Source organism: Anolis carolinensis, chromosome 3 (assembly GCF_035594765.1).
Source record: "Anolis carolinensis isolate JA03-04 chromosome 3, rAnoCar3.1.pri, whole genome shotgun sequence".
Lineage (NCBI taxonomy): Eukaryota > Metazoa > Chordata > Lepidosauria > Squamata > Dactyloidae > Anolis > Anolis carolinensis.
In genome coordinates this window covers 29960785-29976898 of record NC_085843.1, presented here as the reverse complement: position 1 = coordinate 29976898, position 16114 = coordinate 29960785, and the positions used below count along the sequence as shown (strand labels likewise).

Here is a 16114-nt window from a genome sequence, read left to right as displayed (position 1 = left end):
GCAGTTCCAACTCTTGAGCTCCAATCACTCATCTTGTCTATTTACCTTTAACATCCCACCCTAAATCTGGTACTTGTGAATCAAAGGTACCTTCTATAGTGGATGAGGAGCTGCACTGATCAATGTGGTAAAGCATGACCTGCTGTGCTTGTTAATTATTAAATTAAAAACATTCAGACAGAAATGTAGAAACCAAAAACAGTAAAGATTATATTAAAAAGCACCTAGTCTTAGGCTGGTTCCACACACTGTTAACACTTGAGTTTTTGAAACACTGAAGTACCTGAAGTATTTTAAGCTCTATTCAAACCTCATTCAGATCACCTCCTTTCCTCTTATCCTAACTAGTCCTATCCAAATTTTTAACAGAAAAAACTCATAATTATATCCTTTCTCCTGTAGGTCCCTCCATGCACAGTATTCTATGAGCTGTGACTACTGGCTCTGCCAAGGCCTGTCCAGTTTGATCAATGATCAAATCAGTGAACAATATTACGAATAAAAATGCTCAATAGCCTTAAGAAACCCAAGCATCCTCTTTTAAATGTGTGGAAATAAATTAGGTCTTTACTAATCCCTCAACCACACTGTAGTGAAAGTGAAAAAAAGAGAAAGAAACCTAGTATTTAATACAGACTGCTTACCTAATGTTAATCCTGTAGCAATGGTTGTCGCTGTTCCTGAATGATGGTACAAAATAAAAATGAGTTAAATTTATTTACTGATTATTTTCCATAGTTTTCACTGCTTACAAAGAAACAAATTAAAACGATTCAACAATGACAAATCCTCCATTTTAGCAGGGATCAGAGCAGTGGTTCTCAACCTGTGGGTCCCCAGATGTTTTGGCCTCCAACTCCCAGAAATCCTAACAGCTGGTAAACTGGCTGAGATTTCTGGGAGTTGTAGGCCAAAACACTTGGGGACCTACAGGTTGAGAACCACTGGATTAGGGAAACAACATCTACATGAAAGGGGAAAAACCACAGGTATTTTTAGCCCTCCTTCCCCATTTAACATACACACAAAAGAAAATATTGATACTGGCAATACGGCTGTATCCAACCACACAGGCTCCCTCACACAGTCTCTTACTTGGGCAAGAAGGAGATAGGATGGGGGATCAAAAGATTGGTGGTGAGTGGGTTTCCAGGGAGGACTATGCTACTGTCATGAGAGCAGCTACCACATTAATTCTCTTTATTAGTAGCATTTCAGTATTTATTAGGCAAGGAAGAAAATATAGCATGCATATTTACCTGTATTAGCCCCTCCTAATGTGAAAGCAGTAGCAGGTTTTGAACTAAAGAGTCCAGTTCCAAAGCCTACAGACGAAGCTGTTGTTGTTGGAGTAGCTGTTGAGCCCAATGTCCCAAAATTAAGTCCTCCAGTTGAACTAAATTTAAATACAAATGGGTTAAATGTAACTCCTGGGTTTAATGCACTCAATTCTATAGTTGTTTTTGTTTAGTATTTTACAGTACTCTATGGCCTAGAGTAGATTCAGTGCATCAAAAGCTGAATGGCAAGTTGACATATAGGGTGCTTGAAAAAGAACTCCCTAGTTTTTATAAATACATTAAAACTAGGGAATTCTTTTTCAAACACACTGTATTTCCATTTTCAACCCGAAGGAGAGGAAATGACTCTCTCAGACATACAGCTGAAACTTTTTATCAACATGAGTTTTAAATACTTAGAAGAGTGATGCTGAAATTGAAGTCTTTTAAGGACTGAAACCCAAGGAAAGCGCCATATGTACTTGAAACCATGCAGTACAGAGAGACTCAACTGGCCGATTAGTTGTAACAACACATGGATAGTGTTCAAATCAAGGAAAGCAGTAGTGTCACACTATTCTGCTTTGGTTATGCTGTGTCCAGTTCTGGACAGTTCAAGAATAATATTGGCAAGTTGGAAAATGTCTATAGAAGAATAACCAAAATAATCAAAGTTTTGGAAAACAAAGAGGAACGGCTTTGGGAGCTGGGTATATTTAACTTGGAGAAGAGACTATGGTGACTTGTTAACTATCTCTAAATATCTGACAAGATATCATGTAGAAAATGGAGGAACTTTTTTGAGCTGCTACGAAGACTAGAATATGAAGCAATGGGTTCAAATTACAAGGAAGAGATTCTATCTAAACATTAGGAATAACTTTTACTGTAAGAGTTGCTCAACAATGGAAACTATTGCCTTGGAGGATGGTGGACTCTCTTTTTAGAAGTCTTTAAGCAGAAGGTGTATGGGTATCTTTTTAGGAATGCTGTAATTCTGTATTTCTGCAGGGAAGGAGGTTGGGATAGAAGGTCCTTGTAGCCCTTTCTAACTCTTAAGATTTGATCTGATTTACGATATTTCACCAGAGGGCAAAAACTTAAGGATGTTTGTGTTATGAAATAAATTAGTATTTATCTGACTGTTTTATTTTGTCTACTGCTACTATTTCTTGGACTTTGAAATTGTTTTTAAGTTTCACAGCCACTGTAAATTTTACTAAAGAACTAGACCTGAGGTATAAACATTTTATTTATATATTTATATAATATAAATAAAAAGCAACTTCCACTTCTACTGTCGTCTACTCTGCATCACCTGTTCAGATTCTAAACAGTTCTTATAGTCATATTAAGCACTACTAGAATTAATATGACAATTACGTTGCCAATGTTTTTTTTAAAAAAATTACCAGTCAGTAATAATCTCAGAACTATTTTGGACAAGTGACATTACAGTGCTGCAAGATTAATTTATTGCTATTTACATATACAGCTGATTTAAGAGATTAAAATAAAAATAAAGAATATGAAAATAAACTTTTTATTAGCTACTGAATGGATGGCATGGGCCCAGCTGAAAAACAAACATTTATTATTCCTTTAGTGCTACAAACAGTACCATCTATACGAGATACATTGAGAAGTTCAGCAGTGGAACCCTCTGTCACCCAGTATGGTAGAGGCTCCTTCTTTGGAGGCTTTTAAGCAGAGGCTGGATGGCCTTCTGTCGGGTGTGCTTTGAATGCGACTTTCCTGCTCCTTGGCAGGGGGTTGGACTGGATGGCCCACAAGGTCTCTTCCAACTCTATGCTTCTACAATTCTAAGTACAGGAAAACAATGTATCTACAGGGCTCAACACAAATGCAGCCTGACTATGGGGGTGATAGTGGCCTGAGTAACTTCCCCCAACTTGGTGTTTTAGAGATATTTCCAACAAATATCCATCATTCCTAATAACTGAGCATGCTTGTTGGAGCTAATAGAAATTAAGAGTCCAATACAACAAAAATGTTTCAGGTTGAAAAGGGTAGAAGCCAGTTTTCTAGAGACCGAATGCTTAAAAGGACTACATTTGTAAAATACTCTTAAAATACCTTATGTTTGAATAAATAAGGGTGAGAGTGCGGAAGAAAAATGATAATTATAACTTGCTGGACAACAGTTGCACAAAAGGATATGTTTCATGTTAAATTAACTACACTACCAGGAATATATATTCTAAACCTACTATCTCTGTTTGCATACTGCAAAGCCCTTTTGCCATCTGGTATTACACAAATACAGAGACAGCAACAGACACAAACTGAAATTGTAAAATCCCGTTGCTTTAAAGGTTTTTAAAGTTTACAACCAGTGATAACTTCTTGAATTTCCGCATTACCAATACCCAGAATGCATAAATACGAACACCTGGTAGGTCTTTTGGAACAGTTCCTCCCCGTAGATAGGTTCAGTGTGCTGTCGAAGGCTTTCATGGCTGGAATCACTGGGTTGCTGTGAGTTTTCTGGGCTGTCTGGCCATGCTTTTGGGTCATGTGATTTTAATATTTATATTAGGATGTTCTAATGCTTTGTCTTAGTGTTGAAATGTTGTGTATTCATGTTTAATGGTTTAATGATTTTAATTTATAGCTATACTAGCTGTGCCCGGCCACGCGTTGCTGTGGCTTAGTCTGGTGGTGTTGGTCAGTCTACATTAGGTTGTATTTATGCTGTGACCTCCACCTTCTTTATACTCACATTAGTAGTAGTATTTGAAGTCTATTACCTGCTTCAATTTTTGTGTTGATTGATAATTGCTTGAGAACCCTGTTGTCTTTGGTTTGTTGTTAGTTGTAATGTCTGAATCTGCTGAGTGCGGTTTATATTTTTATTGTGGTACAATAGTCTTTTTTTTGTTTTGCCTGTGTAGGTGTTTATTATTGTTGTTGTTGTAGTGGTCATGAAGGTTGGATAAGTTAGATGCTACTGTATTGTTTTTTGGAGGCCCAGTGTAGCACTGACTGGCCTCTCAGCCTTAGTGCCTGGCTGTTTCTTGCCTGTGATGGTGTTGATTCTTATTGTTGTTGTCGTTGTCATTGTTATTATTGTAATTGTTTTTTTGGAGGCCAAGTGTGAATGTAGGGATTGGGGAGGTGGATGAGTTGTGTTGTCAAATTTTGTATTTGTTATAGACACAATGCGTTGTTGTGAGTTTTGTGGGTCCGGATTGTGGTTTTGTGGTGTGGTTGTGTTGTTACAACTGAGAGGCAAGGTTTTTGTGTTGTGTTGCCAAGTTTTGTATTTCTGGGCCGTTTAGTTGTGTGCCAAGTTTTGTATTTCTGGGGTGTTCAGTTGTGTTATAGTCACGATGCACTGTTGTGAGTTTTGTGGGTCCGGATTGTAGTTTTGTGGTGTGGTTGTGTTGTTACAATCTGGAGGGAATGCTTTTGTGTTATGTTGCCAAGTTTCGTATTTCTGGGGCGTTTAGTTGTGTTGTTATAGTCATGATGGGTTGTTGTGAGTTTTGTGGGTCCAGTGTGGTTTTGTGGTGTGGTTGTGTTGTTACAACTGGGAGGCAAGGCTTTTGCATTGTTTTGTCAAGTTTTGTATTTCTGGGGCGTTTAGTTGTGTTGTTATAGTCATGATGCGTTGTGAGTTTTGTGGGTCCGGATTGCGGTTTTGTGTTGTGGTTGTGTTCTTACAACTGGGAGGCAAGGCTTTTGCGTTGTGTTGTCAAATTTTGTATTTCTGGGGCGTTTAGTTGTGTTATAGTCACGATGCGTTGTTGTGAGTTTTGTGGGTCCGGATAGTGGTTTTGTGGTGTAGTTGTGTTGTTACAACCGGGAGAAAAGGCTTTTGTGTTGTGTTGTCAAGTTTTGTATTTCTGGGGCGTTTAGTTGTGTGCCAAGTTTCGTATTTCTGGGGCGTTTAGTTGTGTTGTTATAGTCACGATGCATTGTTGTGATTTTTGTGGGCACGAATTGTGGTTTTGTGGTGTGGTTGTGTTGTTACAACCGGGAGGCAAGGCTTTTGTGTTGTGTTGCCAAGTTTCGTATTTCTGGGGCGTTTAGTTGTGTTGTTATAGTCACGATGTGTTGTTGTGAGTTTTGTGGGTCCTGTGTGGTTTTGTGGTGTGGTTGTGTTGTTCCAACTGGGAGGCAAGGCTTTTGCATTGTGTTGCCAAGTTTTGTATTTCTGGGGCATTTAGTTGTGTTGTTATTGCATGATGCGATGTTGTGAGTTTTGTGGGTCTGGATTGTGGTTTTGTGGTGTGGTTGTGTTGTTGTAACCTGGAGGCAAGCCTTTTGCATTGTGTTGCCAAATTTCGTATTTCTAGGATGTTTAGTTTTGTTGTTATAGTCACTGCGCAAACAACTTTATCATTTTATATATATAGATGTTAGTGTTATTGATTATTTACCCCTATTATATGTATGTCGGCACTGAATTTCTGCCATTGATATGTTGCAAACCACCTTGAGTCCCCCCAGGAGTAAGAGAGGTGTTATATGAACACAGTAAATAAATGTTCCAGAAGCATTCTCTCCTGACATTTCACCCACATCTATGGCAGGCATCCCCTGAGGCTGAGAGGTCTGTTGGAAACTAGGTAAGTGGGAATGTCCAGGTTGGGAGAAAGAACTCTTGTCTGTTTGAGGCAGGTGTGAATGGAGCAACTGGCCAGCTTGATTAAGAATGGCCTTGCAACTTCAGTCTGGATTCTTCCTGCCTGGGGGATTCCTTTGTTGAGAGGTGTTAGCTGGCCCTGTCTTTTGAGTGTTGTTCTTTATTCCCTAAAATTCTGATTCTCTAAAATCGGGACAGTAAATAAAGAAGAACACTTTGAAAATAGGGGAATTGCAGACATGACCCAATCAGGGCCAGCTAACACCTTCCAACTTCCTTCTAGGAAGTAAGTCATAGATGTGGGCGAAACGTCAGGAGAGAATGGAACATGGCCAGACAACCCGGAAAATTTACAGCAACCCAGCCGGTAGGCTGTTAGGATGTGGGAGTTGAAGTCCAAAACACCTCGAGGGGCCAAGTTTGCACATGCCTGAGATAAACCCTTTGTCTGTAGCCTCCTCACCAAACCACAAATCTCAGGATCCCATAGCACTGAACCACGGCAGTCCCAAGTGGCGTCAACCCGCACCAATTCCACAGTGTAGGTCAGACATGAGCAAATTTTGATCCTCCAGGTGTTTTGGAGTCCAACTCCCACAATTCCTAACAGGCTGCTAGGAAGTGTGGGAGTTGAAGTCCAAAACAACCGGAGGGTCAAAATTTGCCCGTGCCTGGTGTAGGTAGATGTACTGCGGCCTGCAGGCCTCCCTCCGCTCACCTGGGAGTGGCCCCAAAGGAGAAGCCGCCGCCGCCGCCGCCAGTCCCAGCAGCTGCGGCCGTCGCCGAAGGCAAGGTGGCGGCCCCGAAAGAGAAGCCCGTCGACATGACGACGGGAAAATGATCACGGAAGCCTCCTCAAAAGCGCGGGAGGTGGAGGCTTCCGGAAAGGCCCCGCTCCCTTCACGACGAGGGCTTCATCCCTTTCGTGGAGGGGAAAAGCGCCATTCGCGACCCTCCAAGGCGGGAAGTTCAAACAAGCCGGGGCCTCAAAGGCGCATCGTTTGTGACGCGAATGGAATGCGGGCGCACGCTCCTTTCTCCTGCGCAGGCGTGGAGCCGTGTTGCATTGTGGGAGAGCGACCGCCTCTTTCTGCTCTGTGTCCAGCTCAACCAGACCGCAGAGATAAAGTTTATAGAGTAAACTATGGGGGGAGACTTCCGGGTTCCTTTAGGAAAAAATTCCCCCCCCTCTCTTTTCCACACATTAAGCAGAGGAAGTGAAAACTCTAATTACACCACAACTACAATGTAGAATCAATGCAGTTTGACTCCACTTTAACTGCTATGGCTCAATACAGTAGAGTCTCGCTTATCCAACGTAAACGGGCCGGCAGAACATTGGATAAGCGAATATGTTGGATAATAAGGAGAGATTAAGGAAAAGCCTATTAAACATCACATTTGGTTATGATTTTACAAATTAAGCACCAAAACATCATGTTATACAAGAAATTTGACAGAAAAAATAGTTCAATACACAGTAATGCTATGTAGTAATTACTGTATTTACGAATTTAGCACCCAAATATCACGATGTATTGAAAACATTGACTACAAAAATGCATTGGATAATCCAGAACGTTGGATAAGTGAGACTACTGTATATGGAAACATGGGATTTGTAATTTGATGAGGTAGCAGCACTCTTTGACAGAGAAGGCTAAAGGCCTTGAACAAACCACAACTCCCATGATTTCACAGCATTGAGCCATGCAAGCTGAAGTAGTACTAAACTGCATTATTTCTCCTGTCTGGATGCACCCCTCCTCTCCCTACTTCCACATACTGAACCAAGAAGGAAGTGAAACTTACTCATACACCCTGTCACACCACATTGTTATAGCACTATAATTCAGCTTTAATTACCATGGCAACGTTCTGTGGAATTCTGGGATTTGTAGTTTTATAAGGTTAAAGATTCTCAGGCTTGGAATTTTTAATTGTGTGCCATGACGTTGGTTAACACCTATGGCAACACTAAAATGCACCTTTTGCAGGGTTATCTTAGCTAAGGGTGCATCTATACCAAGCACGGACAAACTTTGGCCTTCCAGGTGTTTTGGACTTCAACTCCCGGTAGGCTGTTAGGAATTGAGGGAGTTGAAGTCCAAAATACCTGGATGGCCAAAGTTTGCCCATGTCTGATCTACACCATAGAATTAACGCAGTTTAACACAATTTCAACTGCCATTGCTCAAAGGCCTTGTAGTCTGCCAAAGAATGCTGGGGCAACACCAAACTACAAATTTTATGATTCCACTGCATTGGATTGTGGCAATTAAAGTGGTATCAAACCACATCAAGGTTGTTGTATGTCTTTCGGGCTGTGTGGCCATGTTCCAGAAGTATTCTCTCCTGACGTTTCGCCCACATCTATGGCAGGCATCCTCAGAGGTTGTGAGGTATGGAGAAAACTAAGCAAAGAGGTTAATATATATCTGTGGAAAGTCTAGGGTGAAAGAGGTCAGTGTGAATGTTGTGTAGTTAATCACTTTAATTAGCATTGAAAAGCTTATCTGCTGTCTTTTTCCTGCCTTTGTGGCATCCTTTGTTTAGAGTCGTTAACTGCCCTTTGTTGATTCATGTCTGGAAATCCTCTGTTTTCAGAGTATTGCTTTTTTTACTGTTCTAATTTTTGAGTTTTTTAATACTGGTAGCCAGATTTTGTTCATTTTCATGGTTTCTTCCTTTCTGTTGAAGTTGTCCACATGCTTGTGGATTTCAATGGCTTCTCTGTGTAGTCTGACATGATAGTTGTTAGAATGGTCCAGCATTTTTGTGTTCTCAAATAGTATTCTGTGTCCAGGCTGGTTCATCAAATCCTCTGCTATGGCTGATTTCTCTGGTTGAATTAGTCTGCAGTGCCTTTCATGTTCTTTGACTCTTGTTTGGGCGCTGCGTTTGGTGGTCCCTATGTAGACTTGTCCACAGCTGCATGGTATCCGGTAGACTCCTGCAGAAGAGAGAGGATCCCTCTTGTCCTTCGCTGACCGTAGCATTTGTTGGATTTTCTTTGTGGGTCTGTAGATAGTTTGTAGGTTGTGCTTCTTCATCAGCTTCCCTATGCGGTCAGTAGTTCCCTTGATGTATGATAAGAACACCTTTCCTCTGGGTGGATCTTTGTCTTGACTCTCATGGCTTGTTCTTGGCCTTGTAGCTCTTCTGATGTCTGTGGTGGAGTATCCATTGGCCTGTAGAGCCCAGTTTAGGTGGTTGAGTTCACCTTGAGTTCACGACTCTAAACAAAGGATGCCCCAGAGGCAGGAAGAAGACAGCAGATAAGCTTTTCAATGCTAATTAAAGTGATTAACTACACAACATTCACACTGACCTCTCTCACCCTAGACTTTCCACAGATATATATTAACCTCTTTGCTTAGTTTTCTCCATACCTCACAACCTCTGAGGATGCCTGCCATAGATGTGGGCGAAACGTCAGGAGAGAATACTTCTGGAACATGGCCACACAGCCTGAAAGACATACAACAACCCTGTGATCCCGGCCATGAAGGCCTTCGACAACACATTAAACCACATCAATTCTACAGCGTAGATGTACGCATTCTCATCTCTACCATTTGCATAGTTTTGAACTCAAGGTGGCTTACAATAGTGAAAAGACAAATAAAAATGGATAACAAACAAAAGTTACAAAGCAAACCAGCATACAACCAAAACAATAGCAACAACAAATAAAAAAGAATAAGAATAATAAATAATAATATTTATTTATATCCCGACCCCTCTCCCCGGAGGGACTTGGGGCGGCTTACAATAGAGAAAACACAGTATGCATAATTATAGTCAACAACCAAATTAACAAAATTCATCAACCAACTAAACTAACACATTACACAAGGTCTATGGAGGAGAGCTTTTTACCTCACTGCATTGTTGGTCTTGCTGGTCTTAGAGCAATCCCTCCAGAGAAACCCCAGGTCAGTAAAATTATTACGCTTTGACATGGCTGTTAGAATTAGCCTTTTCTAGCATGAAGTTTCATCTGAAAAAACTGAAGCAGAGAAATATTAACTTTTTTAACTAGTTGGCAGAACGGTGTATGCTAAACAGGCTCCTTTGTTGCCTGAAATGCTCTAAGCAATGGCCAGGTGGATGATGTCACAAGTATTCCAGTGTGACAATCGGTGCCTTTAAATCCACTTAAATGTGAGCTAATTTTGCTGGAATTTACAGTTGTAATACCCCCCCCCCCACACACACACACACACACACATATATATATATCTGTCTTGGGTCTTTTGGCCTGTTCCTGGGGTTATTTGGGGGCACTGATCCAAAAAATTGCATTGGGAACTGCACCAGCTCTAGTTTCTTAGATATAGTCATCATAGTTTTCTATGAGCAAACAGATGACAACTGGTAGATGGCATATGTTCTGTATCTCAAAAACTAGTACTGATAGGGGAAAGCCAATGCCGTTTTTGAATCAGCACGTCAAATATAACCAGAAAAAGGGCTAACATTAGAGGTACCAAATATGTGTTGGCCAGTGTAATAATTTGTTAAATGCAGAACCAGTCTTTAAAAAGTTAAAACACTTTTATACAGGCATGCTTTGTCAACTAAAGGCAGGTGCTTTCATTACTATATTTATGGAATTTACTGATTTGTTTTAAAGGTGTTTCTATTTACCTGCATTTTCTATTTTATTTACTTTATTTTTATTTTTATTCTATTTATACTTATATATTATAGCAATATTTATTACTTTATTGAATGTATTTTATTTTATTATTATTTATTATTAAGTTTACTTATTTTTTATTGTATATACTTTGGGGACAGAAGTGAGACACAAATCCAACCAAGCAATGCCAGGGGTGGCCATATCTCATGAGGTGGCTCTACACTATAGAATTTGTTAGGGAATTCTCGCAAAACAGCAGAGCATCCAAAAATACAAACTGGATACTTAACTGAGCAGTCAGCTCACAGTTAGCAGAAAGGTGAAGTGTTGTGTCACTGCAAAATAATTTCTGAGCGTAGGCAAAAATGCAGAGTTCAATCTTTAAAGTTACAGAAAGGTTTATTTACAAGTAAGAACTACATTTCTTGATAGGAAGGAATTGGGTCTAAACTTCTCTCTAACTCCATAATTTCTAAGTTCCAAACACTACATCTCTTCAAACACACAGAGTAGAGAGAGGTTTGCGTGCAATGATGGAAAAAGCAGAAGTCTTAAGGCATGCAACCTGAAGAGTATTCATTCTTGTGACGGCGCGATTGGCGCCATCTATATGTCAAACTATAAGTTTCAAGATTTGAATTGTTGTATCATGCCTGATTTTGCCCTTACCCTGTAAATGTAGTTGGATTGGTTATTTATATCTGTCAATCAATGTTGTTTGTACCTGTTATATTGCTCACTCAGCAAAACTGTTTGGCTCCACCTCTTCCTGGAGTAGGACTGTGTTTCCTCCTTTTCATTCCACCAGCAAGCTCTCTATCGGATGGACGTGAAAGAGAGGCTTGGCTCTGAAAGCCCTTCAAAAGTTACCTCTCAGCACCAATTCTGAGGTTCTTACCCTTGGGACTCACACTTCATGTTCAGGGCCAACCTGAACAACGTTGAGGAGTCTCAAGCGCCTTCACATCAGTCCTTTGGCAACAGAGGAAGACTCTTGTCTTCAGATATAGGTCATTGGACTGAGGCTGAGTTTGCTCCGGCATTCACAGCCAGAGAAAGAGGGATCTGGACAAGCTTCATGGACTTAAACAATCAAAGACTGTAATGTATATTTTCTTTTACCCCCTTTGTGAACAATAAACCCAGTTTTTGAGTTATCTACAGTGTTTTGGTCCTTGGGAGTTCCAGTTTCCCTAAAGGAGGGCAAGAAGCAATCCCCTGGGGAAAGATGTCACGTCCATGCCTCTTTCACTAAGAGTTTACAGCCCCAGGCGCGACGGCACAATTCTACTTCACCAATCAGGATGGGAACAGAAAGAGAGAGAGTGAGCGAACAAATAGATATATTCCAACTGACATTCAGGAGTCAGCAGGGGAGGGATTCCCTCAGCCTATTCTAATGCTAACTAACTGTTTCTCATTGAGGACTGCAGACTTGGGCAGTGAGGCGTTGAATTCCAACAGAATTAATACAGTCCGACACCAATTCAACTGCCATATAGCTCAATATTATAGACTTATGGATGTTGTAATTTTACAAGGCCTTTAGCTTTCATTGGCAAAGAGTGTTAGTACCTCACCAAACTACAACTTCTAGGATTCCATAGCTTTGAGCCATAGCAGTTAAGGTGGTGTCACACTGCATTCATTCCACGGTGTAGATGTACCTATAGATGTTAGAAATCCAACCATGCTTAGCGCTGAAGAATGAGGAATGCCTCGTACTGGGCGGGAGATAATAGTGTTAGAATGCTTGAAGCCCCATACACATGAAGTAGAGATCAAAGATTTGAATGTCTCGCTAGAAATGGAGACCAGCAAAAGACACCAGAAAGAGGGTTTCACAACACCTGGTGAGCTTGTGAGAAGCAAATAAAGATTTCCCTATTCCCCAATAAAAAGGCTCACCAAGCTCGAAGCAAAGGCCACCAAGTTAATTCTGGTCCAGCAGGAGCAGGAAGGACTAAGGAAAAGCCTATTAAATGTCAAATTACATAATGATTTTACAAATTAAGCACCAAAACATCATGTTTTATAACAAGTCTGCCACTTGTTTGGGAGCATGGCTGCACTTGTGTTGTTGTTGGGCATGTTGGCCCACTGTGTGTTGCTGCCTAGAGAAACAGTTGTAGATCTGGGTGGGAGGCAGACTGTGTTGGATAATACAGAATGTTGGATAAATTAAGGTTGGATAAGCGAGACTCTACTGTATATGACAGTGTAGATGGAGCCTGAGTGGCCTGAAGTATGCTTCTTCTAAGGCCCCAGCAATACTGCCAGATAATGCAGTTTCAAACTACATTATATGGTTAGTGTAGATTCATATAATGCAATTGAATTGCATTATATGTGTCTACACTGACCATATAATAAACTTTCAAGCCACATTATATGGTAGTGTAGATGGAGCCTCAGAATCCATCCACACCACAATTTAATCTGGATCATAATGTGGATTTGAGAGACCTGGTTCACTCTGGATTGTCCACACAGGCACCACACAAAACAGATAAACAGTTAAAGGCAGTCCACATACCCGCTGGATCTATGACACCACATTCTGATCCAGATTAAATGCTTGCCTCAAAACCCAGGAGTGTATTTGGCTTCTTCCCTTACCAACCCTGGCTTTAGGATCTCCTGAAGGCAAGGCCAGAGCTTCCAATGTTCCCATGGCAATGCTGGGCCAATAAAGGGAGACCACTGGGCTGTGCAGCAGCCTTGTCGTTCCTATGCTTCCCCAGTGCTGTTTATATCTGTGTTCCATCTTTTGCATTCACTTCTTTCTGGGCCTTGTTTTGACACAGGAAGGATTCTGTGGATTTTCCAGATGGAATTCATCACACAGTTTCAGGGAGAATTGAACCAATGCAGTTTTTATGGGTTCAACTCTGGGCAATGTTCAAATTCTCAGTTCAGCGCATGGAGCAGTAGCATTAAGCCATGGCAGTTAAGGTTATGGCAAATTATCTTCTGTATATGTTTTATATTTTATGCTATTTTATTTGTATCTTTTTAAAAAAAGGGGAAGGTGATACAGAGATGAGAGGCAGTTTGTAAGGGAAAGATTTTGTTGACTCTTTGGGGATTGTTTTAGTATTATTTTAGCATATGTGGCCCCTTCTACACTGCTATATAATGCAGATTATCAAAGCAGATTATCCAAATTATCTGTTCTGAAGTTGATAATGAATCTTCACTTTTATACTGGATTATATGAGTCTACACTTTGCTTGTTTTGTTCATCCATTTTGCTTTTTTCACTACTGCACATGGCATTGAATGTTTGCCATTTGTTTTTGGAAGTCACCCTGAGTCCCCTTGGGGAGAGAGGGCAGGTTAGAAATAAAGCTTTATTATTATATTATTATTACACGGCCATATAATCCAGTTTGAAGTAGATAATCTGGAGTTTATATGGCAGTGTAGAAAGGCCCTGTGTTTTCTTTTCACTGAGGAGGAGGGGGTTAAGCTGCATCTTTTTGAAAATTCAACAAAAGTAGAGTAAAAAAAATTGGAAGAAAATCTGCATCCATTTTACAGCATCGTTTTTAAAATTGTGGTCCAACTCCTGAGCTGCAGCTACACCAGGCATGGACAAACTTTGGACCTCCAGATGTTTTGGACTTCAACTCCCACAATTCCTAACAGCCAGTGCTTGGTTACACTATAGAATTACTGCAATTTGGCATGACTTGAGTTGCCATGGCTCAATGCTGTGGGATTCTAGGAGTTGCAGTTTCACAAGGTCTGTAGCCTTCCCTGCTAAGGGAAGGTGTTGGTGCCTCACCAAATTACAGTCCTTAGGAGTCCATAGCATTTAGCCATAGCAGTTAAAGTGGTCTCAAGCTGCAGTAATACTACAGTGTAGTAGGTAGCTAATAGTCAGGAATTCTGAGAGCTGAAATAAAAAAAAAAACCCAACAACTAGAGAACCCACTTCTACAATGTGTAATGTTTCTCTAGTTTGGGTTGTTGTGAGTTTTCCAGGCTCTGTGGCCATGTTCCAGAAGCATTCTTTCCTGACATTTTGCCCGTATCTATGGCAGGCATCCTCAGAGGTTGTGAGGTCTGTTGGAAACTAGGTAAGTGGGGTTTATATTGAAATGGCAGACAAAGGCTTGAGGTAATGAGACAAAGAGAGTTCCAGTGGCTGTAGAAAAAGAGACGTTTATTCTCAGTGGCCAGAGAGAATATAGACCCTCCTGTCTCCAGGAAAAAAGGGTACAGAACAAAGAAACACAGGTTCTTTTATACCATTTTCCCTCCATCTACCTACATCATCTAGGCATTATCCATCACCAATTAGTGTCAAAAAAGTCTTACTTTGCACTTTACTAAAAGCTACTTTTGCATTTTCCTAAAATATAGGTTACTTGCAAGACCTCTGACCCTCCATTAGGCCTTATCTAAGGAATTCCTATCTAGGCTCTCAGGGGTTCTCATTAATTGAGGAATTCCCCTTATCCTAGCTTTTCAGGAGCCATTAGCACTCCTACATGGCGCCAGGTCTTATCTTGACATCCCAAAAGCCTTAATTTCTCTTTTGTCCATTAGCTTAGCTATTCTTGTTGACACTTGACATATGTCTCTGGCACTTAGGGTGAACTTTGGTCTCTGCTGAGTCTTGCTAGGCAAAGTGTATTTTGGGGCTATATGCACACATTCTGCTTGTGATTTTTCCTATTCCTATTTCTAATATGATTACATTCAATATATAGTTTCCAATACAAGTATTATATTTTCCCAATACACCTTCATCAATATATCTGTGGAATGTTCAGGGTGGGAGAAAGAACTCTTGTCCAATGTATTGTCGAAGGCTTTCATGGCCGGAATCACAGGGTTGTTGTGTGTTTTTCGGGCTGTATGGCCATGTTCCAGAAGCATTATCTCCTGACGTTTTGCCCACATCTATGGCAGGCATCCTCAGAGGTTGTGAGGTCTGTTGAAAACTAGGTAAGTGGGGTTTATATATCTGTGGAATATTTAGGGTGGGAGAAAGAACTCTTGTCCAATGTATTGTCAAAGGCTTTCATGGCCGGCATCACAGGGTTGTTGTGTGTTTTTCGGGCTGTATGGCCATGTTCCAGAAGCATTATCTCCTGACGTTTTGCCCACATCTATGGCAGGCATCCTCAGAGGTTGTGAGGTATATTGGAACAAACTAAACTAGGAAGGTTTCTATATCTGTGGAAGGTCCAGGGTGGGAGAAGGAACTCTTGTCTGTTGGAGGCATGTGTGAATGTTGCAATTGGCCCACTTGGTTAGTATTGGATAACGTTGCTGCTTCAAGGCCTGGCTTCTTCCTGCCTTGGGGAATCCTTTGTTGGGAAGTGCTAGCTAGCCCTGATTGATTCATTGCCTGGAATTCCTCTGTTTTCAGAGTGTTGTTCTTTATTTACTGTTCTGATTTTAAAGTTTTTTTTAATACTGGTAGCCAGAAGTTGATCATTTTTATGGTTTCCTCCTTTCTGTTGAAATTTTCCACATGCTTATGGATTTCAATGGCTTCTCTGTGTAGTCTGACATGGTGGTTGTTAGAGTGGTCCAGCATTCCTGTGTTTCTCCAGT

At 40.8% G+C, this 16114-nt stretch overlaps 1 protein-coding gene across 4 annotated transcripts in view; it reads right to left on the bottom strand.

Annotated features, from left to right (window-relative positions):
* Nucleotides 1–9922, bottom strand: part of nup58 (nucleoporin 58) — a 47841-nt gene extending 37919 nt beyond the window's left edge. For 2 of the 4 annotated variants that reach the window (XM_003225508.4, XM_008117873.3), the window contains exons 1-3: nucleotides 6611–6954; nucleotides 1260–1396; nucleotides 645–680 (exon numbers count right to left, since the gene is read on the bottom strand). In XM_003225508.4, coding sequence (XP_003225556.2) covers nucleotides 645–680; nucleotides 1260–1396; nucleotides 6611–6717 — 280 coding nt within the window. In that variant the 5' untranslated portion in view covers nucleotides 6718–6954. Of the gene's footprint in view, nucleotides 1–644; nucleotides 681–1259; nucleotides 1397–6610; nucleotides 6957–9774 lie in introns of those variants that run through there. The other 2 variants (XM_062974654.1, XM_062974653.1) reach the window with 2 other exon arrangements.
* Nucleotides 9923–16114: the final 6192 nt, after the last annotated feature.